This window comes from Podarcis melisellensis (assembly GCF_964234715.1).
Source record: "Podarcis melisellensis genome assembly, chromosome: 9".
NCBI classification, from domain to species: Eukaryota; Metazoa; Chordata; class Lepidosauria; order Squamata; family Lacertidae; genus Podarcis; species Podarcis melisellensis.
Window position 1 is genome coordinate 56230861 of NC_138541.1, and position 23034 is coordinate 56253894.

At 41.2% G+C, this 23034-nt stretch overlaps 1 protein-coding gene across 2 annotated transcripts; it reads left to right on the forward strand.

The window, feature by feature from the left end:
- The first annotated feature begins 1558 nt into the window (after window positions 1-1558).
- PDGFRL (platelet derived growth factor receptor like) lies at window positions 1559-22769 on the forward strand. 2 transcript variants are annotated; one of them, XM_081924586.1, is made up of 6 exons: window positions 1559-1871; window positions 4690-4969; window positions 16792-16943; window positions 18671-18964; window positions 20095-20234; window positions 21818-22769. In XM_081924586.1, exons 1-6 carry the CDS (start codon window positions 1814-1816, stop codon window positions 22004-22006), a joined length of 1113 nt encoding a protein of 370 aa, XP_081780712.1. In that variant the 5' UTR covers window positions 1559-1813; the 3' UTR covers window positions 22007-22769. The 2 variants fall into 2 exon arrangements, with proteins under 2 accessions (XP_081780712.1, XP_081780713.1); XM_081924587.1 differs by lacking the exon at window positions 1559-1871 and adding an exon at window positions 2094-2182.
- Window positions 22770-23034: the final 265 nt, after the last annotated feature.

Genomic DNA, 23034 nt, shown 5'->3' on the forward strand with positions numbered 1-23034 from the left:
CTTTCAAACCCAACCTACCATTTCCATGTTCTCCGAAGCATCTATTACCCTATGACCATTTAGGCAACAAATCGTATTCTAGTATATTCATTAACGTGCCGCTGACATCAGTATTTCCCAAACTTGGGTCTCCAGTTCTTTTCAGACTACAACTCCCATCATCCCCAGTTAGAAAGGGATGATGGGAATTTAATCTCCAGCTGTTTTCGGGCTACAACTCCCCTAGCTGGTGAGGGATGATGGGAATTGGGTCCAGCTGTTTTCAGACTACAACTCCCATCATCAAAGTTCTTAAGGCAAATTTTTCCTATACCACCCTGTGTCCCAAACACATCATTGCGCTTAGAGGCCAATATCCCCTTGGTAGAATTACAGATCTGGCGCAGGACATTTAACTGCTGGCTTCGCCAAAACTCAAATCCCCCCGGTCTAATATCCCTAGTGCTACAAGACTGTCACAAGAGTGCCTGGTCTAAAATTGTTGATCAAAAACATCACTCCTTGTGGTTTATCCCCACAACAGTTACTCACCGTGGGTTATAGTAAAACATTCTAATTTGTCAATGCCTAAATGATATTGAGCGCCAGAATAACTTGGCAACAATAAGGAAAATTTGCCCATGGTATGACCATTTTCCATCCTCCTACTTTGATTCTCTGGCAACCTATCTGCACAACCTAGCAATTCCAAAATATAGACACACTTTTAACCTTGCAAGACTGAATATACTGCCCTCAGCTGTACTTGAGGTACGATTCCAACAGATTCCACACAAAAAACGCTTATGTCTCTGTGGAGATGGCAGCATTGAATCAGTGGCGCACGCCCTCCTGGCCTGCACTCTTTACCAAGACCTGAGGAACGAGATTATCACCCCTCTTTTATTGTCCATTCCGGGTCATCCACCCACTGCCACAGTGTCTTTTCTCCTGGTGGATCAAGAGGAGCATGTGACAGCAAAGGTTGCATGATTTTTAGGTGAGACAATCAGAATAAGGTCCACTGTTTGACAGTTGATTCAGGATCCTAAACTGTGTTTTATTATCCTCAACTTTTATTTTGTTCTCTTTTGTTGCTATGGCCAATGGCTAAGGCAAATAAAGTTCTTATTCATTCAACCCATTGTCCCTAGCTAGCGAGGGGTGATGGGAATTGGGTCTCCAGCAGTTTTCAGACTACAACTCCCATCCCTAGCTAGCGAAGGATGCTGGGAGTTGTAGTCCCCAAAACAGCTGGAGACCCAAGTTTGGAAAACACTGGTTTAGGCGCCAAACTCTGCAATAACCATTATTGCGGGGGCACTAAAACACCCTTCATTAATGAAGTCCATAAAAAGCACCTGCCAGCACCAGAAATTCAACGACTACTTAAAAAACAGGTGTTGTCCAGGAGCCGGTGCCATGCGGACACTGAGCTCAGCTGGGGCCAATGTGGATGGGATTAACGCAGGCTTGGTGGGAATAAAGATATTGAGAACAACCACCACCACCCTGTTTTCATGCGCCTGAGGAGAGACAGCTGGAGGGCGTGTGGAGAGGTGGGCGAGAGTCTCTCACTAACAAAAAATGGGGCGTCCTCCACCCCACTTAACTCCTGAACTCCCTCCTGAGGCGGCGTCGCTGCCACGAGCGCTATTAATGACTGACAGCACCGCGGGGGGCCTGAGGGCGGGAAAGGAAAAGGCCGCTTTCCCTCACAACCGCCTCAGTCGAGCCGGGCCGCCTGCCTCGGCCTCCTCCCGCCGACGCTTTCCCGCCCTCCCGAGTTGACGACGGGCCCTTTTCCCGGCCGACTTCTCCTATTCTTCCCGCTATGAAGCCGTGGCTGCTGCTGCTGGGGCTCCTGCTTTTCCACCAAACGCTGCAAAATGGTGAGTCCGCCCGGGTGGCCGCTGTGCGTCTTGCGCGCCCCACCGCCTTCCAACGCTCAGCATCCCTTTCAAAAAACACCCTTTAAACCCCCCCCACCCCACCCCATGGCGTGTATCCCGTGCCACGCCGCACTTATAAAACTTTTGGGGGGCGAGGGAGAACTGCCGCCTCCCAGTTTCTGCCGCCTTTCCCGCCACTTGGCAGAGCGCCTCCATCTCCTCCTGGCTAGGCAAGTGTGCCTCAGATTAATGGAGTCCGTTAGCTGCTGCCACCCCTCCTCGCCCCGGGAAAGAATGCTGAGAATTTGGACGTGGGTTTTTTTTTCTTTTTCTCCACACCCCATTTAGTTACCACATGACTGTGCTGCTCAGCATGGCTCACATGCATAGCTTTGAAAGCAAACCAACAAACCCCAAAACTTGTTTTTTTAATTAAGGTTTTAATATCATGGCACGGGATATCGCATGGTGTTACTTTAATATAATAATGTATTATGGTTTGAACAAAACTTCTATTCAAGTTAGATGTAAAATAGGGTAACACCATAAAGCATCCTGGTAAAAAATGTGGTTTTCACCAGTGGAAGACACGATCGATCGGTGTTTGCAAAGCCTGGCAGTTGTGTATTTAAAGTTCCCGGTGAGCATCAAAGGGACTTGTATCCGATAATAGCTTCACACGAGTTTTAATAGTCTGTTAGGATGCCCCAATGTCCAATCCAGGTAACTTGAGGAAGATTATTTGCCTTTCTGTGATACTTGGTGCAGAAAATATTGTCATATTGCAAGAAATGTCTACCAAAACTATGTTTTGGGATTAGTTTTAGACTGCGTTGCAGGACGTTAAACAGTTCTGCTGTGGTCATGATATGTATTGAGAGAGAGAAAGATTAAGTCGGTTTGGTTCTGGGTTCATGTTTGTATTGAAGATGGGTGTCTGGGCTCAGTCTGGTGTTCTAACCATTGCACCACTCCTAGGGGCTGAAGTCTTTTTGCCTCCCCCCCCCCAATAAAAAATATTTTTTTAAATTTATATCCCGCCCATCTTGCTGGGCAGCTTACAACATATATAAAAACACAACAAAGCATCAAACATTAAAAAAACAAAATATCCAATACGAGCAACAAACAGTCCAGTTAATCAATAGAAACCAATAACAACAACAATAAACAGTTTGCAGTTATACCCAAATTAAAATAACCGCCAACCCCAACTAAACATTTAGGTAATGTCAATAACTCATAAATAATTCAGAGAAGAGTTTCCTTGAATAAAAAGTTAACTTCACTGGCCTCAGGTGATTCATGGTTTTGTTCCTGACCTATGTCTGACTCCAGCCCTGACAGCTTTGGACACTTGCTAATTCCAAGGCACTAGACATGCCTAGCACACAGCTCAGTACATACAGGTCTTAGTTAGCTTTTAACACCACAAGCCTTGATTAAATTCTAACACCTTCTAAACCCAGAGATTTAGAAATGTCTAGTAGCCACAAACTCATAGCAATCAGCTTGCTATGAGAAGGTATGGATTAAGTCACTGCTTTTTTCGGGGGGGGCAGGGGTACACATACCCCTAAACATTTTGTGAATCTAAGTTTGGTGTCAGTATTTCAATATGAGTAGGAAAATGAGAGTACCCCTAAACATTTTTTAAGGAAAAAAAAGCACTGGATTACATCAACTGGGCAACTGCAATACCCAACTCCCTTGACAGATGTATATGCTAACGATAGATATGATTTTCTTAATGCTTGCATACTCAGGAAGAAAAAACATTTTTTGCATTAAATTAAAACTTGGTTGGAAAGTGCATGCTGCTTTTGCTGTTGGGTGGGCATGCTACTGTCCCGTCACAGCTGCACTAAAATACTGAATTTCTGTCCTGTTTATCTCCTACTAGGGAACATGCGGGGGAAACTTCATAATGAACCAGGCAGTCCTTCTCAATTGTTTGACTCTAGAGACTAAAATTAGGGTGACATACCTACCCTGAGAAAGACCGAATACCTTCTTCAAAATGAACCAGGAAATTCCTTCTTGTCTTTTAAAGAAATGAAACCTCAGAGTTTGGGTCACCTGGTAGCTTGAGGCCCAGTACAGATGTGCACTCCCACTCTGCTCTGTGGCCCTTGTTCTTAAGTAGATTGTCAAATAGGCATATTTATCCCAGTACAGTATCAAGTGACCAGCAATACATGAATGAGCTTGCTTAGATCAGTCACTGCAGGTGTAATTTGTGTTTCTGTTCCAAAACACAGTATTTCCCCATGGAATCTTTTTATAGGTGCTAGCACAAGGATAATACAGTACTAATTAAAAGGGGAATATATCTCTTGGAAAAACATTAGAATTAAGGATTACAAGTAGTTTTACATGAACAAACCAAGTTTAGTTTTCTAGAATTCTAAGTCAACTTCCAAACCTATAATCTCAGCTGTTCTTTCTACAACTGCGTGTTCATATGAATGCTAACTAAGAGTAGTAGCTTCTGGCAAAGATAATTGATTTTACACAGAAGTGTCATCTTATCCCATGGGAAGCCCTAGTAATTGCTTATTTGCATGTGTTAATTTAAATCCATGCAGATTTAAAATTGCCTGTTGGTGAGCATCCTGAACTAACAAAAAATGAACAGGATGTATATACACACAAAAGCCCTCCATGCTGTTTTGGCCTATTTAAAATAAATTGGTTACAAATGCTAATCCTGTGTCAATATTATGGGTTCCTTTCCATATGTGAGGTGAAAAACCCCTTTCAGGAATTTTTTTGTACCCAAAATAGAGCGTGATTATTTTCTTCTCTCTTGTGATAGCTATTGGTCAGCCTTCAAAGAACAAGCGTCCAAAGGAACCGGGAGAGAACAGGATTAAACCCGCTAACAAAAAAGTAAAACCCAAAACTCCCAAACTAAAGGAGAGAGAATCCACAGATGCTTCTCCAAAAATCCATTCCATAATGACACAGGTGATGGATAAGGGGCGTTTTCAGAAACCTGCTGCTACTCTGAGCCTCTCTGCAGGACAGAATTTAGAACTGCGGTGTAAAGGAAATAAAATTGAATGGAGCCATCCTTCAGATCACAACAGGGTCAGGTAAGACTTTGAAAGGTGGAAATGAATAAAGTTATGCCCAAACTTTACTGCTGTTGTTTTTTAAATCAATGCAAATGTTGATGTTCCTTTGGTAAAATATATTGGAATGTATAGAGAAGGGGAGAAGATTTCAGACCAGAGGGATTTATGACAGACCATTGCCAATGTTGTTTCCATAGAATTTAACCTAAAACAGAACTCAAGCTAAATAGAGGGGACAGGGGCTTTTGCTCAGATGAAATATCTGGAAACTTCTTTGTTGAAAGAATTGTAGCTGTAGTGTTATGATGTGCATATTTATCTGGAAGTAAGTCCAAATAATTCATTAGGACTTCTGAATGGATTTAGGAGTGCAGCGGTAGTCTTGTTTCACACGTGTGGTTTACAGAAATTAGTTTTCTAACTCAGATGTAAGTTTCTTATTGGGTGTGCAGTGGTACCTCGGGTTACAAACACTTTGGTTAAAGACTCTGCTAACCCAGAAGTAGTACCTCGGGTTAAGAACTTTACCTCAGGATGAGAACAGAAATTGTGTGGCAGCGGCAGCGGGAGGCCCCATTAGCTAAAGTGGTACCTCAGGTTAAGAACGGTTTCAGGTTAAGAACGGACCTCCGGAATGAATTAAGTTTGTAACTGTATTCCCATCTGCCCAAGAAATACATAGCAATAAAAGGTAGATGTTATCACAAGAGGAGAATGTTTTGTCAACATTCTAGACTAGATTAGGAAAGTAGTCTTTATTTGTAATTACTTTTAGCTTGCCATATTGCAAACTGTGAAGTAAGCTTTTTTTCTAGATACATCCTGCACCTGCTGTTTCAAGATAGGGTTTTCTAACAAGAATAGCATTCTTAAGATAGAAGTGTAGATGAATTTTAGCTGCATGACAAGGGCCCCTATCTAAGTTTTGTTCCTCGCTGTGAACATTTTTTTTGGGGGGGGGCGGTGATTCCCTAGGAGAGTCACCAAATTTTAATTACTATTAGAAATAAATGAATACATTGCTGAATAACAAGATGTGTAAGTCAAACTCTGATATATATGGTTAGCATTATTTGTGTTTATAGTGATTGGTATCTTACATTGGGATAATAATGATTTTTAAAAGCTCATATACTGGTAATTCATTGCCATAGGATGTTGTGGCTTTTGCTACAAGTACCAATTACTCTGAAATGTAGTTTAAATAATGTTATGGAAGAAGTGTTTGAGGTTTTACAGACCTTTGGTAGCCAGAAAATGCGAACGCTTTCCAAGATACGACATCCCTCTAACTCTGATGAACTTCCATCACACTCAAGTTAGAAAATACATTAGTTGGCCAGATCCAGTACAGTATTGCAATTATTCCAAATGGTCTTGTTTTTATTATGCAGTTAACTGAGCCGCACCATATCTGACCACTAGATGGCAGATTTCACCAGAAATAATACTGTCACATAGCCTTGGCCAGAGGGAGTTAATAAATAATTATGTAAAGGCAGAACTGACTGTACTTTAAATGTGTTTGTGTAGTATTAGGCCAAAATGCCTGACTGTAAAAGTAAGCGAGGTTCTTTGACAAACGAAGACCTTTTTTTCCAAGGCGTGATGTCCTGAAAGGATATGGTAAATTTGAAATGAGGACTCTGTAGTTTTTTTTAGTACTTCAGTAGTCTCAGCATCTGGTTACCCATTTAAAATACTGAACTTTTAAATGTAGTTTTCTAAGGGTGCTGAGAGTTGTAAGGAAACCCCTATTCCCCTCCCAGAGCTGCAGTTCCCAGAATGGTTTAACAATCAATCCCTCTCCTCAGGGAACTATTAGACGAGGAGGAGGAGTAATAATAATGATAATTAGTATTATTTATTTATACACCTCCCATCTTGCTGGGTTTCCCCCTGTTAGTCTGCTGCAGCAAAACGTTTTGTGGCATCATAAATGCTGACAAAGTTATAATTGTGAACTAGATATCCTGTATGTTTTTATTAACATATAAATGCCAGGATCTTTATCTACGTTGCATTGTGAATGGTCACTGTAATTACTTTGCATACATCTAAGCTTCATTGTAATTATCACCGTGTTTATTTCTGGTACTTCCCTCTGATGCCGCTGCTCCTTTTCTCTCTCTGCACCCCTGTGTACCTTCCAACTCAAGAGGACATTCCATGTACATGATGAAGTAGAATCTGGCCTGCCAAACTTACACCATAATACTATTGTGAGTTTGGGGGTGGGGTGGAATCTTAACAGAATATCCCACTGTTCAAGGGCTATAATGGCCCTAGGTATGGATGGAAGACAGGAGTGCCTGGCGTGTTCTGGTCCAAGGGGTCACAAAGAGCCAGACACTACTAAACAACAACAAGGTATGGGTTGTTATTATAAGCAGGCTTTCTGTCACCCAGGGCAAAGACCCAGTTTGTCACCCCCCCCCCACATGTGTTTGCGTACACACACAACTTAACACACTTGTTCATGAAGGACATAGAACATAGTTTGAAAGAGGCTGGAGAAGAAATAATATTTCCAAAATAGTAAAATTGTCTGTGTATGTATCTGGCTTTCATTCAACCTTAAGTAGATCTCCTCAGAGAGTAATAGGTCATTTGAGGAATTCTAAGAAGTATTATGACTGTATGATATTATTATTATTAGTAGTAGTAGTAGTAGTAGTAGTAGTATTTATTAATAGTAGTAGTAGTGGTAGTAGAAGAAACTGATAATGATCAGGCACATAATAAAGAGTAAGTCTTATCGAACTCAATGGGACTTACTTCTGAGTAGTAAATGCTTGCAGTTTAAGGCTCTAAATAATAAAATAAAAGAATAAATAGTCCACAAGTTTCCTTAAAAAATTTTTGACGGCTGAACCATTGCAGTTAAGTAATTTAAAGTGGATTGGCTACATTTTCCTTCCAAATTACAGGAAGGGATAAATACTTAGTGCTTCGTATGTTAGCATCACATTTCTTTCATTTCAGGTATTTCATTTTCGGTATAAAGAGGACTCAGTTTTTGTAGCTGATTGTATGCAGCAGTTCCCTTTTTATGTATTCACATGATGTAAACATGTATGTTTTCCTTTAGATCCAAACACACACACACACACACAGAGAGAGAGAGAGAGAGAGAGAGAGAGAGAGAGAGAGAACACACAAATACTTAAGCAAGCAATACACCAAAGTGCATCTGTTCCCAAAAAGGGAAGGTAGTGGTGTTCTGATCTCTTCAACACTTTTAATTGATCTCTGAGACATTGAAGGAAGCCAAAGAAGAAGAAAGCAACAACACTTCCCCTTTTCAACTTTGCTTGGAGAGGATTTCACCAGGATTTCTCTGTCACACACAGTTCCAAAAATGGAGAAAGGGGAAGGAGGATCATTTTCCAGGTTTTCCAGCTTCCCCTTGCCAAATAAGCATCCTCTGGGCCAGCCACAGTAAGAGGAAGCCCACCCCCCCAGCTGTGAGCGAGCCCCTCCATCATAGGCTCAAGTTGCATATACAGGGTATGCTCTCCCTCGTTCTAAGGAAACTAAACTCTGGGTAAGCAGCTAGAACCCCTGGAATCTTGCACGGCTCAGAGATTGGGGTGGCGTACAATAATACATTTCTAGCATGAGGAAAGTTGCATCACCAATGTCTCTTCAATACCTCCACAATTTAATGCAAAATTAAACCTGTGTAAGACATAGTGAATTTTTATTGTAGAAGGGAGCATGTAGTTTCATAGCTGTGAATCACATATTAATGTATATCCTTTGATTTCAAGTGCCGTAAATGAAAAGGCGATGACTGAGGCAAAGTGAGTAATGCTTATAGCACTTCCCTGCTCTTCCACTGATGTGCCTAAAGCAACATAGTAAGTGAAAAATAAAGATGGAGGAGAGGAAACCGAGCCCAACAAACGTATAAAATGCCAAAGAGCTGACCATTGCAAGCCCGTAAACATTTAATAGGACTGTAAGCATGTAATTCATGTTGCTATTATATAACAGGACATATTCACCAAAAAACTGAAGACACTACCAAGTATGAGTACCACTTTCTCAGTTATGGTTGCAAGTAGCAGTACATATTGAAGTTCTGAAGGAATAGCTTTGCAATCCAACCAGGTGAGTGAATTTTCTCATACAAGATGGAATCTGCTCCCACATGAGGTGGTGATGGCCACAAACTTGGATGACTTTAAAAAAGGGTTAGACAAATTTATGGAGGATAATTCAGTTTTTGCCTTCACTATTGGAGGCAGTATGCCTCTGTACAGTAGTTTCTGGGAATCAAGAGCAGGAAGAGTGCTGTTGCACTCAGGTCTGTTGTGGGCCAGGAGTCAGCTTCACCTGCTGAACAGCCTGAAGGGGGAGAAGGCAGAGTGACCCAACCTTCAAGGATAGAGAGAAGGTGCTGATGAGAACCATCTGGCTTCAGCCTTAAGCAGAGCTTCCAGCAGCAGTCAATTGCTGGTAATAATGCTTGTAACTCCTGGCCCTTTCTTGCTGATTCCTGCTCTTGACCCCATTATCATCAGATTCCCTGACCCCTGGAACATCTGACCACATGCATTGCTGTTTGCCCGATCCTAGGACTGGACCTGATTTTGGATGCTGACTGCCTCCAGGAAGTACACTTCAGAGGCTCTTCTGGTTGGCTGGCCAGATGTATTCTTGAGGATGATCACATGGTACTCATGAAGGCCCAGAGCCACTTGTTAAAACTAGTCCCCAAATACTACCTTTGCCACTACCTTTGCTTCAGCTGGCTCAGCACATTCTGAAGGTCCATAAGTATGGCAAACAGTCTGTGACAGGATACAGAAGGACTGGGGGGAAACCCAAGGTGCGTTGTTTTTTGAAAGCAAAGAACAGAAAGACAATGAAAGAGTATCTTCAAGCTTCCATCAATAACTAGCTATACCATGGTGCACAGGTGATGAATTACTCTTGTACTGGCTTTTTTCAGCTAAATCTTCCTGTCATTTTCTTCATGAGATGCAGATCTCTGGGCACAGAGTATTCAGGTGGTGCTGCAGCCCTTGCAGATAGTTTAGGGAAAGTCTCCCTTGGATGATTTGGAACCATGAGAGACGACAGTTTGATACTTTGGGCTTTTTATATTTCAGCCTTTAGAATGTTTTTGATGATGATTAATATAACAACAATTGGTTCCATCTATACTTTGCAAAGAACCTGGTAGAAGGATATTATTGTGATCCTGAACAGGTTTACCAAAGCTGGCATGCCACACTTGATTTTAATTGGCGCTCATCAAGATCACCATTACATTCATCATGAATGATTCCACCTTCAATTTCATCTTTCCCACAAAAGTGCTCTGAACAGAAGGCAGTCTCCCCCCAAAAAAACCCAGAAGCAACACTCAGGATGACCATCTCTTACCATGCTGATGGTGTACATATGGTGTACATATTTCCTGGCTGTGAGGCGTGAAGGCCGCACATTACAAGGCCCTTTCCACCTGACCTAGGGAGCAGGGCCCATACCCATCCAGCCCTACAAGAGAGACTCCTCATGAGGCTGGAGGAACATCGCCCAGCTGTGAGTGCTGAAGGCCGCTTCCTGCAAGGCTTTTTCCACCTGGCCTAGGGGGCAGACGTACCCAGCCCTATACTATGTTATATGCATTCTGTAGTTGACCTTCTTTGTAATGTTTTATTTTGAAATATTTTAAGATAATATTTTAGTTTTCTGTTATTTTGCTTTGACTGTATACTCTATATTTGACTTTTTCAGATTGTTTTATTGATTTATTGATATAATAAAGCAGCCCATGGGTGTCGTTTAAACGGCCCACGAGACACCCCCAACCGAGCCACCTGCTCGGTGAGTCCCTGCGCGCTGCGCTAAACCTGCGCAGAGCAGGGACTCGCTTCCCTGGCACTGGAGGTCGTGTCGACGTAGGCGCTGGAAGTTGCGTCTGCACAGACGCAATACAGTCCACGGAGCGATCTCCGCGGGAGTGAACTGGCCCAGGCGAGGTAAACCTTGCCTTAATATGCTTCATATGCTGTAAACCGCTGAGATTTTTCTTAAAAATATAAAGTGGTATAGAAAATAAATAAATAGATAAATAAACAAATGTCTTTTCCACTGTTTCCCAAGTTATTCAGAGCTTGCTGTGGGTGTTGGGCAGCATTTTGCTGTTGCAAAGATGTATTAAGCTGATTTGACATCACTACTAGTTCTTCTGCAAGAACTGATGACATTAATAATACAGTATATCTGATCTGTTTGCTTTTTTCAGCACTAAGAAATCTCCAAGCTCCCGTATAAAGAATTTCATCACTCTTGTTTGTAATAGTACCTTTTCTCCCAGAGTCTGTGAGGGTGAAACCCTTCATCTCCTTGTAGTTTTGGCTTCATCTCAATCAAGATAGACCGTCATGGGAAACTGCCCTTGACTCGTCAGCTTCTATTTCCTTAGTTATCCTTGTGTTCTTACTTCAGTAACTACTTGCACATACGTGATATTCAACCTGCAAACCAATCATTAGAATCTACCCTCGGCCTTTGCAGAACTGAGTAGCCCTCACAATCATAAATGCATGATGATACTCAACTATAGGGTGATTAATATATGTTCATCAAGGTTTAGCCCTTAAGCATATGATCTGTTAACCTACAAACTCCAAGTTACTGCAGCTACCCTCCTTTCAAGTTGGTATTTGTCAGCTTGTTTGAAGTGGTGGCTATGAGTCTTTGGTCACATCCACAAATCCATTAAAAACACATTTCTATCACTTTTAACAGTCATTCCTTTCTTCAAGAATCCCGGGAATTGTAGTTTACTCCTCACAGAGCTACAGTTCACAGCACTTTAAACTACAGTTCCCAGGATTCTTAGGAGGGAAGCCATGACTGCTAAAGTGGTATAGGAGTGCTTTTCATGTGTGGTGCGGATGTGGTCTTTATTCTGGGATGTCCTCTTCCACATCTGTCTGTCTAAACTGCAGAGCTATTATTCCAATGGTCGGCTTCAATGTGTGCTACTTCTAACCACTGCTAAAGTGGTATTCAGATGCTGTACTTGCTAGCATCTTTAATCATTTGGTGCCCATTTCCTGTAAATAGTGACATTAGTCAAATGAATATGCAAGGGTGTAATATGAATTTGCTTTATGGCATATTTTATCAATATTGAGGATCAATTTTGTTTCCTCCATCTTTATTCTCCATATAAGTGCTACTTCTTATTATTAATGTTCTGTTCATTCAGTCAGTCAGTCTTTAGAAGATTAGGTATCATGGACTGCAACTGGAGCAGTTTCTGCCAATTGCCACATTTTGCATTTCTCTAGCGACATACTTCAAGTTGAGAAAGAAAGGGATGCGTCTGAAATTTGTGAACCTGTTTTTCAGGATCTACTGTACATATGATGCTTTGATAAGTCAAGTGCATCACCAATTAAGGCAGTTTTCATGGGCATAGGAAACAGATTAAGGGATATCTCTTATTATTCCAACTTTCTTGGTAAACATGCAAGCTTTTGACTTACAAAGCATTCATTACCAGGAAGCAAGCTTTAGCCAATGACAGAAATGTAAATGTTTGAGAAAGAACTCATAGGTGGTTAATTCTCCATTGTGTATGGCTACACCTCACTTACTCATGCAAAAGAACAAATGTGTGTCTGGATACATGCTGCTGAGCTGCAGAAGGGGAGACTTGCACCCAACCTCATGCCTTCTCAAGGAGGGGCAAAGGGTAGTAAGTCCAAAGCAGACAGTATATCCATAATTCCAGCACAGCAGGACCATCTGGTCCTGTGCTGGCCTCGCAAGAAGTTCTGAATTGAGCTACTGTCATTTAAAGAGGAGAGCGGGCTAATCAGAAAACAGTTAGCATCCTAGACAGTTGCCGATACAACAGATTAATCAGTAGGGGGTTGCAGGCAGTTTTAATGACCTCAGGAACTAAGATCTCTATTGAAGCTGGCTGTTTGTGTTGATGGATACAAACAAACAACTCAGATACCATTCTGTTTCTTCTTCTCGGACTGTTACATTTCAAACCCTTTGCACCAGAAATTCGAACCATTTTCAGATTAACACTGAAGTCCAATGAACTGGTTTCAGAACGATCAACTTGCTGAGACCCTACTTCTAAGTAAATAAGCATAGGATTAGGCTGCACATAATTTAGATATAAGAAGCTGGTAGCTGCTGATAGAGTGCTTATAGTAGGGCTGAGGTTTTTTATACTTCGCTTTTAAATGGAAATTTTATACCACAGTAATCTAAATTTTGGGGTGAGAAAACTGAATTCTGCAATGTGTCTAAATTGTGCATATTAAGTATATTTCCTTGTTTATTTTGCATAATATCTTAATGCTTCTGCTAATCAGTGGGAGAGACAACAAACTATGCAGAGGGGCTCTGAAACTCTGGTTTGAAGTGGTCGAAACTTTTCATGTACATTTGGCTTCTTTTCTTTTGTCAAGTATGCCTTTCTAGCATCTTGAAACTTGCCTTTAAAAAGGGGTGGGGCTGAAATTTCTATGATTTTTTAAAGTTTCACCCAACATCAAACTCTGTGTTAGCGCAGTGCTTGCCTAAAATTAAAAAACACACCTAGGCTTTCTTGTACAGCACTGATACATCTACATACGAGTTTATCTTAATGGGTTCTTACTGGGAACTAATATTTCAAAAAGATATCCCAGGTTGTGTAGGGATTTGGACAATAGAATGTTGGCATTTCCGCAATAGAACTAGCTTTGCTTTGCATGAACTGAATCAGTGCATATGTGGGTGGGAAGGAAACTCTGGAAGAGATTGATTTCTTTCAAAGTCCTAATTATTTAGCTTCCTTAGGGATACAATATGGATTTCCTTGGAAAGTTATTTGGTTATTTTGATTGCTGGATGGCTTATATGTAGAGGGTTTGATGGATGGCTTATTGTGTAAAGAGTTGAGCCAATCAAACTGTATGGTTTGCTAATTAATTCTGACCTTAATTTGTCTCATTCAGTGGTGCTCTAACGATATTTAGCAGACTGTGATAACTGGGGGAGTCAAAATTGTTCAGGCACAACTGCTTCTCTGTATTAGAGATACTCAGTACAGTATTGAATATCTTACCATTTTCTCTGCAGGCATATATTCCTAAGCTACAATCACATTATTCACTTTTTGGTTAGCTCCCCAAAAGGGGCTCATGCAAAGTATTCGTCCCATGGCTGCTACCAGCCAAGCCCCTTCCTATGAGGTCCAAAGATAAACAAGAAGCCAAGCAGGATTCACAAGTAAACAGCTGAGGGATTCCTACCCATTTTATTCTTCCTATGTGCTCACTATATAGAGTCACAACTGGGAAAGAGATCCTCTTCTCTTCAAATGACCATATCTAACCCCTCTGCCACCCTAAGCACCACACCCTCTCAATTAGCCTTTGGCTAATAAAACCATCTATATACCCTTTGAAATTGTGTATGTGTGTTGAGGGGCAGATTGTTGGTTTTGTTTGTTACTGTGTTGTGCATGGTTGTGTTTTTATACTGTAAACTGCCCTGTGATCCTCAGTTAAAGTGCAGTATAGAAATTTGAGAAATAGCAGCAGCAGCAATAATAATAATTATTATTAATTAATAATAGATTTTTTAATAGTGCCCAGAGCATATGTCATAGGGCTGCCATATTTTGAAGAGAAAAAAAGAGAACACATTTGCCGACTTCTACTTTTAACAATGGATCTCTGTGATGACTCTACTCATGAAAAAGAGGACGTGTCCTAGAAAAAGAGGACATGAAAAATTGAATGCTGCCCTGTGCAATCTTACTGACAACGCCTTTGCTTTCTTATATCGAGTGCCAAGAAACAAAAATAAATTGTCTGGTGGTATTTGTTGCTTTGGTCATGCAAACACTTGCAGAGTATTTATGTTTTGATCAGTGTTAGAAATTAGCCAGGTACCAGACACGTTTTGCTACTGGCGTGGGTCCAGTTACAACTATGTGGAGATTTTTGGGTCACAGTTTAAAAACTCTGCCTTAGTCCATAGTTTGTACCATTATCACTGTGTGTGTGTTTCTCCTTCTTGCATCCTGGTACAAGTGAACTGTTGTAAGAGCAAGCTACAGTCAAACAATGTAGAATCGTAGAATTGTAAAATTGGTCCAACTCCCTGGAAAATAGCCATTCCATTGTGGTGGCCGTAACCAAGATTTAAGGTGCACTTGGCATCTAGTTTATATATCTTGAGTTTCTAACTGGTTTTGATCCCATAAATCAATATCATCAACAGTATTAACCAGTGACATTTAATTAGGAGCATCTGCGGTGCTGTGTCTCATTCTCTTTACCACACATGATGAGTAAGTGTGCTTGGTCCTTAAATTATGTCATTAGTTTGTCATTATGTTATTCCATCCCATTCATTTCAGTGCAAAGAAAATGCAATTCATATGACAGGGGAGGCGGGTAGTAATTATTTCATGTATGGGCCGAAAGCAATACCAACAGTGAATACAGTGATACCTTGGGTTAAGAACTTAATTTGTTCTGGAGGTGCTTTCTTAACCTGAAACTGTTCTTAACCTGAGGTACCACTTTAGCTAATGGGGCCTCCCGCTGCCGCCGCGCCACCATTGTGCGATTTCTGTTCTCATCCTGAAGCAAAGTTCTTAACCCGAGGTACTATTTCTGGGTTAACGGAGTCTGTAACCTGAAGCATCTGTAACCTGAAGCATCTGCAACCTGAGGTACCACTGTGTTGATTGTATTTGCTAAATTGATTTCAGTTCTGGACATGGGATGAATAAGTGAACTATGGCAGTTTCTGCTACCATTTCTGTTTCTGTTGGAATTCTCCAAAATCCTTGCCTGGGTGTTTTGTACGGTATATTGAAGTCCAGCAGCAGAGGTTGGCCTGTGTCCACTTCCTTCTGTTGCTGTCAGCATTCAAAACTCCCATTGTTCTCGGCGCATTTTGTGACAGGGAATTTCATTAATGCGAGCAGTTTCTGAGCCCTGAGAGCAGTACTGCGCCTAAGATTTCAGATTAAAACTGCCACTGCTGGAATGAAAGGAGGACGTTTTTCTGCCTCCCGACTTCTAGCTCCTTTCTGAGGACTGGAGAAGGGACCCTCATAAGAATATTAAGGGGGTGGGCAGGGGAAGTATGGCTTTGTTTTTTGCAGTCTTCAAATGAGGATTAGATTAGACCATGTGAAAATTGAACATAAGATTTTAGTCGAAACAAAATAAAAAAATTCCTTCCAGTAGCACCTTAGAGAGCAACTAAGTTTGTATCTGACCAACCTAGTTGGTCTCTAAGGTGCTACTGGAAGGAATTTTTTTATTTTGTTTTGACTACAGCAGACCAACACAGCTACCTACCTGTATAAGATTTTAGCTGCAGTTCATTCATTTTCCGTTTCTTGTTATAAAAAAAGTGTGCCTAGACATTCCATTGTTGCGCCCATAACCTAGGTTTAAGGTGCCATTTTGCTCCTGGCTTTCATATCTCAGTTTCTAACACTGGTTGCTGATACCTTGAAGAGAAGCAACATGGGCTCCAAGTCCCCATCTCTACTTCCCCCTGCTGCAGCCTTGGTGGTGGCTCTTGCTCCTGGTACACCTTTTGCACAGCGGGTAGAAGATCCCTGTCACTGGCGCCATTAGGCCATTAGGGCCGAGTTCAGACCATCATTCTGAACTATGGTTAACCAGACCTTGATTTATAAACCTTCACTTGGCATGTCATGTGAACCCGCCACTAGCATGTTGCCCCAATAAACTTTGCCATGAACTAATGCAGTTCTTGGACTGAAACGGTCCTCCATAACCTTTGACTTTGTGTTTTCTCTTTGTCCTTGCTAGCATCAGGCAACATGACAGATATGGGCAGCTGATTCTGGCAAATGCCACTGCAGCAGACACTGGTCAATACAGCTGCTGGCTCCTGCAATGCAGTGGCTACAATTGCAAGAAGGATGAGACCAAAACGGGCTCAACGTACATCTTTTTTGCAGGTAATGGAATGGCTCATTGCTTCCAGAGGTAGAAAGGTCCTTCCTTAATGCTATCTTTTTTTTCATCTTTGCACTTCACGGTATCCCTGTATCGAGTGGGCAGCAAGTGTTTCTGATAGTGCAGATTATGACCTCTTTTGTGCTCATTAGTTACACGCTCATTTTTCAAAGCAGTTTATTTTTTAGCACTGCTGTATTTCGGTTTGTTTATGCAATCAGTCATCGTCTTTTGGTAATACCTTATCTTATTTAAGTTGCTTGTTTACACAGTGAAAATATTTTATTGGAGATCAAAGCAAATTAAAAAAGAAGAATGGTTAATTAGTGCCTGCTGTCTGTTTTGTAGAGAAAATTTACAGTCAGCCGCATTATGGTTATTTAAGGTGTGCAGTGGTGGATGAAGTTAAAAAGTCACTGCATGCACATCATCCCTTAATGCAGCCTTCCTCAAACTGCAAGTTTTTGACTAATTTCCTCACCACTGGATGTGCTGCTGGGAGCGGATGAGACATCTGGCAGGTACCAGGTTGAGGGGTAGGTGTCCCTAATGAATAAGCTAGATAAGGAGCAATAATGTGAGGTGAAAATGCACTGTGTAAAGAGCGGTGATTGAACTAGGATACAAAGTCTACAAATCATGATTGGTACGGATTTGGGGTCGTGGGTGGCACTGCGATCTAAAGCACCGAGCCTCTTGGGCTTGCTGATCACAAGAATGGAAATTCAAATCCGCAGGACGGAGTAAGCTCCCGTTGCTCTGTCCCAGCTCCTGCCAACCTAGCAGTTTAAAAGCATGCCAGTGCAGGTAGATAAATAGGCACCACAACAGTGGGAAGGTAAACAGCGTGCACTCTGGCACTCATCATAGTGTCCTGCTGCACCAGAAGAGGTTTATTCATGTTGGCCATATGACCTGGAAAAGCAGTCTGCGGACAAACGCCAGCTCCCTTGGCTTGAAAGCGGAAACGAGTGCTGCACCCCATAGTAGAATTCGACTGGACTTAACCGTCCAGGGGTCCTTTACCTTTTACCAGTACAGATTCTGATCAGAAGTAGAGGATTCTAGGTGGTGAAGTTAGTACAATAGCTCAATTTGGAAAGATCTGGTTATTTTAAAAATTCAGAAATGCAGTCACCATTCTGAGACTTATGCTGGAAGATCCAAATATGCTGTTAGGATTCTTTTAAAACTACATGCAATGTGTTATGGAAGCTGCATTCGCAGTCTGAGAGGCCCTGCTGAGCACATGGCCACATTCAATAAAGGCTTAGTGATTTGGGGCTTAGTGTTTAAATTCAGTTGCTAAGTATTTGAAATCACAACTGAAAATGTAATTCTTGCAGAGGTACTATGGTTGCCTCTCTCACTAGGTCAGGCTTGGACAACTTGTTATCCACTTTTCATGTATGCCAGCCTTCATGTGGCTTTGGGGTGTGTGTTTCACAAGGCTCACTAGTCTCCCAAGAGTGGTTTGTTTACCCCTGAGATAGATTGGGCATTTGCTTACAGGGGACATGCAAATTAGAGATGCAATGAAGCCATTATATATTTCAATTAGCTCATTCATTTTCTTTTAGAAAACTACTCTTAAAGGTTACTTGTTGGTGAAAATCAGAATTCTGCCAATAAACCATTTCTCCCATTATTGATGTTTTTGCTATAGTGCCGGTTAAAATGGTAATGACTGGCGCATGATTAATATCCATTGCCTTGCTTCTTCCTACAGATAAAGGGGAGCTCTTCGTTCCCTCTGCCAGTTATTTTGAAGTTGTCTACCTCAACCCAGATAAGCCAGCGGTAGTTCCTTGCCGAGTGACCAGCCCGTCAGTTAAAGTCTCATTGCACCAGGAGTTCCCAGCCGAAGAAATCCAAGTGGATGGAACCAACATTATTTATGATGTGAAGAAGGGTTTTATCTATAAGCATCCAACATCCGATCACAAGGGAGTGGTTTACTGCAGAGCAGAATCGTGGGGAGCACCTCAGATTTCCATCAAGTACCAGTTGCTTTATGTGGAAGGTAAAAAAACTAACTGAATGGCTCAGGCTAACATCAAAGCAGTTCTACTGTACGTTCTCAGACAGAGTGCTTTAAACTGGCCCTGAGTAATTTCCCACACAGGTTAACACAGTGGTGATCTGTGTTAATTTGCATGGTGATGCAGGTGGCGCTGTGGTCTAAACCACTGAGCCTCTTGGGCTTGCCAGTCAGAAGGTTGGTGGTTTGAATACCTGTGACGGTGGTGAGCTCCCGTTCCTCTGTCCCAGCTTCTGCCAACCAAGCAGTTTGAAAACATGCCAGTGCAAGTAAATAAATAGGTATCGCTGCGGCAGGAAGGTAAATGGTGTTTTCATGTGCTCTGGTTTCCATCACGGTGTTCTGTTGCACCACAAGCGGTTTCATCAGTGCTGGCCACATGACCCAGAAAGCTGTCTGTGAACAAATGCTGGCTCACTTGGCCTGAAAGTGAGATGAGCGCCACAACCCCATAGTCACCTTTGACTGGACTTAACCATCCAGGGGTCTTTTACCTTTACCTTATGGTGAACTACCTAGGTACTCAGGTTTATACTGAACAACTCAGGCTACTTCACCACAAGCAAAACACATTCAAATGTGTTTTCTGAAGTCAGCCAAGAAAAATTATCAGCATAGTGAAACTTTCTAAACCTCGAGCGTATATCTACTTTGAAATTGAGGCAGAAGATAGTAGTTCTCTGTTATCTTAATGCAATACCTATATTTCCCACAAGCTATGTTAAAGAGCACTTAAAACCAAGGGAAGCCTTGGAATACTACAGTAATATATCTGCACCCATAAATAATTTTGCCCCCAAACAGCAGTTGCAGCTAATTTGTGAACAAATTACAAGAGAGTTGTGTGTCTCTTGGGTGGGGTTGAGCAATAATGAATTAAAAATTGACTTTGAGTAGAATTTTAAATTGTCAATATTTTTTCCTACTCCCTGCGTAAATGTTGACGACAGTAACTTGAGTGCAACTATTAGCAGTTGGTGATCTTGGTTTCCATGTTGTGGAATTTTCACTTGCTGATTTCTACAAGTCAAGCTGGTCCATCTGCAGCCCCGGTAGGCTATTAAAAATGGGGAATCGCTTTTTATTGTCTCTCGCCCATCTCTTTGAACCAGTCCCTAGTGGCCCGCCTTCAACTACAATCAAAGCATCATCCAGTACAGCAGAAGGTGGCGATGATATCAGTGTTCTGTGCACAGTTTTGGGGGAGCCAGATGTAGAAGTGGAGTTTAATTGGATATATCCAGGGCAAAAGGTAAACTGCTATTTGTTTTGTTATTTCTCTAAAAAAAATTTAAAAATAGAAAATTATGAACACGCAAATTACCGGTAGTCCATCGTGAAATTTTGGAAGGCGTGAAAACAAAGCTTATTAGCGACAAAGTTGCTGAAGTCTTGAGGATGATGCAGGCAGAGGGTAATGTTGACTGGTAATCTGTTTTTTTTTCCCCCCTGACACTTTTAGGTTGGAAAGATTATACACAAAGGCCTGATTTGGCCCAAAATTGGCCATCCATGTTTTGGATAAGTCTATACCCAAAAAGCCTAACAAAAGGACTACTATAAAGCTATCTACATGAGTAGACAAGGAATGTGCTTTACAGAGAGCTCTTATCATTATAATCTACCACAACATTTCCCTACTAGGAAATCCTGATAAATTTTTGAGGGTTATTTCCCTTCTGCACTTTGATTCTTCACCACTAGATTTTTAAAAATCAATTTATCTTCATCCACTCTTCTGTAGAACAGTAATTGACCCTTTCGAGTTTCCTTTTATTTTTCTATATATTGTAAATTCACAGATTAATATGACAGTGTTACTGAAGCTGCAGGTGTACGCAGTTATTACAGCAACACAAACTCTTATCCTGTCTCAAATCCAGCTCATGCCATCAGTTTAGCAATATGTGGCTACTAAAATTGATTAGTAACACAGTAACATTGATTTGTAGAATTTCCTTTATTAGCAGATAATATGTGTGGTGATAGTGGGCATTAGGATAAAATGCAATTTGTTCCAAAGCCTCTTTCTGGTTTTGAGAGGTGGTAGAGTCAGTTGTGCCTTTGCAATATGGTGCTTGGATATTTTGAATATTTTTACCGCAACTGTGTCTGAAGTGGCACAGTTCTGCCCCATGATCTCTCATGCATAAATCCCACTAAAACCACTTTAAGTCTTGACAAAACAGATGGCAGGACTACATACCAAATGTCTGAAGTTCCCCCTACTGCATGGATTCAATTAACTTTTCAAAGGTGGTATTTAAAAGACTTAAATCTTTACATCCTTGATCACCTTACACTGGTGAGTCCCAGACTCGGTTATATACCAAATAATCTGAACCCCAAAAAAATCATAGGACCAGTTTTCCCAAAGGTGTTTAAACTAGACAAAATACAATTAAGGAAGTATGGAGGATGTTGTATTAAGGCTGCAATCTGCTGCCACACTCTGTTGGCCTTACTTCCAGTTAAACGTGCCTAGCTAGGATCTGGCTGCATGTCACATATAGATGCTAAAATTCCCCAGTAAGTAATCTTCATCTGCCATGAATACAAAGAGAGGACAGCCTTAAATGGTCATGTTTCCCCTTCAGATTAAAAGGGCAGAAACAAACAGGACAGCCCTAGAAGCAGCAAACACATCTTTCATTGTATGGGAACAGCTGGGATTCTTATTGCAAAACCAGCAGCCTCTGCATCTTCCGCAATAGCTCTGCCATTCAGATTAAAACTCCTACGCTAGCAAGTAAACTACTGTTAATAAAATTAAGTACTGTGTTTACAGAAATGCTTCCGATTACTATCTCATGTTAAGTGTTTTCCAATCATTAGTATGAAAGGCCTGTGGTTATCCAAGACTCTTGGAGGCTGATCGACAGAGGAATTGGTCACACCACGAGAATTTCTGAGAGCCTTATTACCGTTGAAGATTTTGAGACCATTGATGGTGGAAACTATATTTGTATAGCTCAGAACCTTCGAGGACAGACCACAGTAGCTGCCTATGTTGAACTCATCTGACATATTGAGCTCTCGGACAAGACGGAACAGGAAATGTATTTCTGGACTGCTTCTGGCTAGCTTTGCCTTCAGAACTTGAGATAAGTGGAAAAAAATCTTAATTCATTCTTACCGTAGAGCAACACAAATGCAAGCATGTGGTTGTAAATGAGGGTTATTGTGCAAGTGTAGCACAAGGGCTTAGAAACCGAACCAGGAACTAGAATACCCATCACCCAGTGTTGCCTCTCCCACTCAAAGTGGCCTTAGAGAAATGACCATCCTATCTTTATTATGGAAACACTGAATTACCACACAGGGTTGGTTGCAACAGGGTGCTAAAATAAGTCTCCATCACATTCCGAACACTAAAGCACTCTATAAATGCTAAGCATTAAATATAACTCAAGTCACTTTTTAGGAAATAGACATTTCAAAGCCATAATCTCACAATATTCTTTTGTCATTAGGAGATAAAAGCTAGCTAAGTTAACGTTAAAATTAGCCTTGCGCTTTAATTTGCACACATGAAAAGTAAATAAATATCACTTGTAACATAGATGCACATGTCTCCTGGTAGCTTGGAATGTAATGCTTAGTTTGCTCTGTAAAATTTATTCCCCCTGCAGAATTAGTCATTGTAAGTTTTGTAGAAATTGCAGTACAATATATGTGTTTTAATATGCCATCTTTAGGTATAATAGACAGCTGCAGCCTGAATGGTTGATGTTGTTGTCATTTGTAAAATACGTATCAAACAAATAAAATACTCTGCAAGTTTTAATCATTTGTAGATTTAATATTAAAAGTAGTTTTCTTATATTTATACAGTAGTACCTTGGGTTAAGTACTTAATTTAGGAGTTCCGGAGGTCCGTTCTTAACCTGAAACTGTTAACCTGAAGCACCACGTTAGCTAATGGGGCCTTCTGCTGCTGCTGTGCTGCTGGAGCACGATTTCTGTTCTCATCCTGAAGCAAAGTTCTTAACCCGAAGTACTATTTCTGGGTTAGCGGAGTCTGTAACCTGAAGCGTATGTAACCCGAGGTA

Coding starts and splice junctions, on each gene's coding strand:
- PDGFRL (XM_081924586.1), top strand. CDS start 1,814: ATGAAGCCGTGGCTGCTGCTGCTGGGGCTCCTGCTTTTCCACCAAACG. Junction 4,970..16,791: donor TCAGATCACAACAGGGTCAG/GTAAGACTTTGA, acceptor TGTCCTTGCTAG/CATCAGGCAACATGACAGAT. Junction 18,965..20,094: donor CCAGTTGCTTTATGTGGAAG/GTAAAAAAACTA, acceptor TCTTTGAACCAG/TCCCTAGTGGCCCGCCTTCA.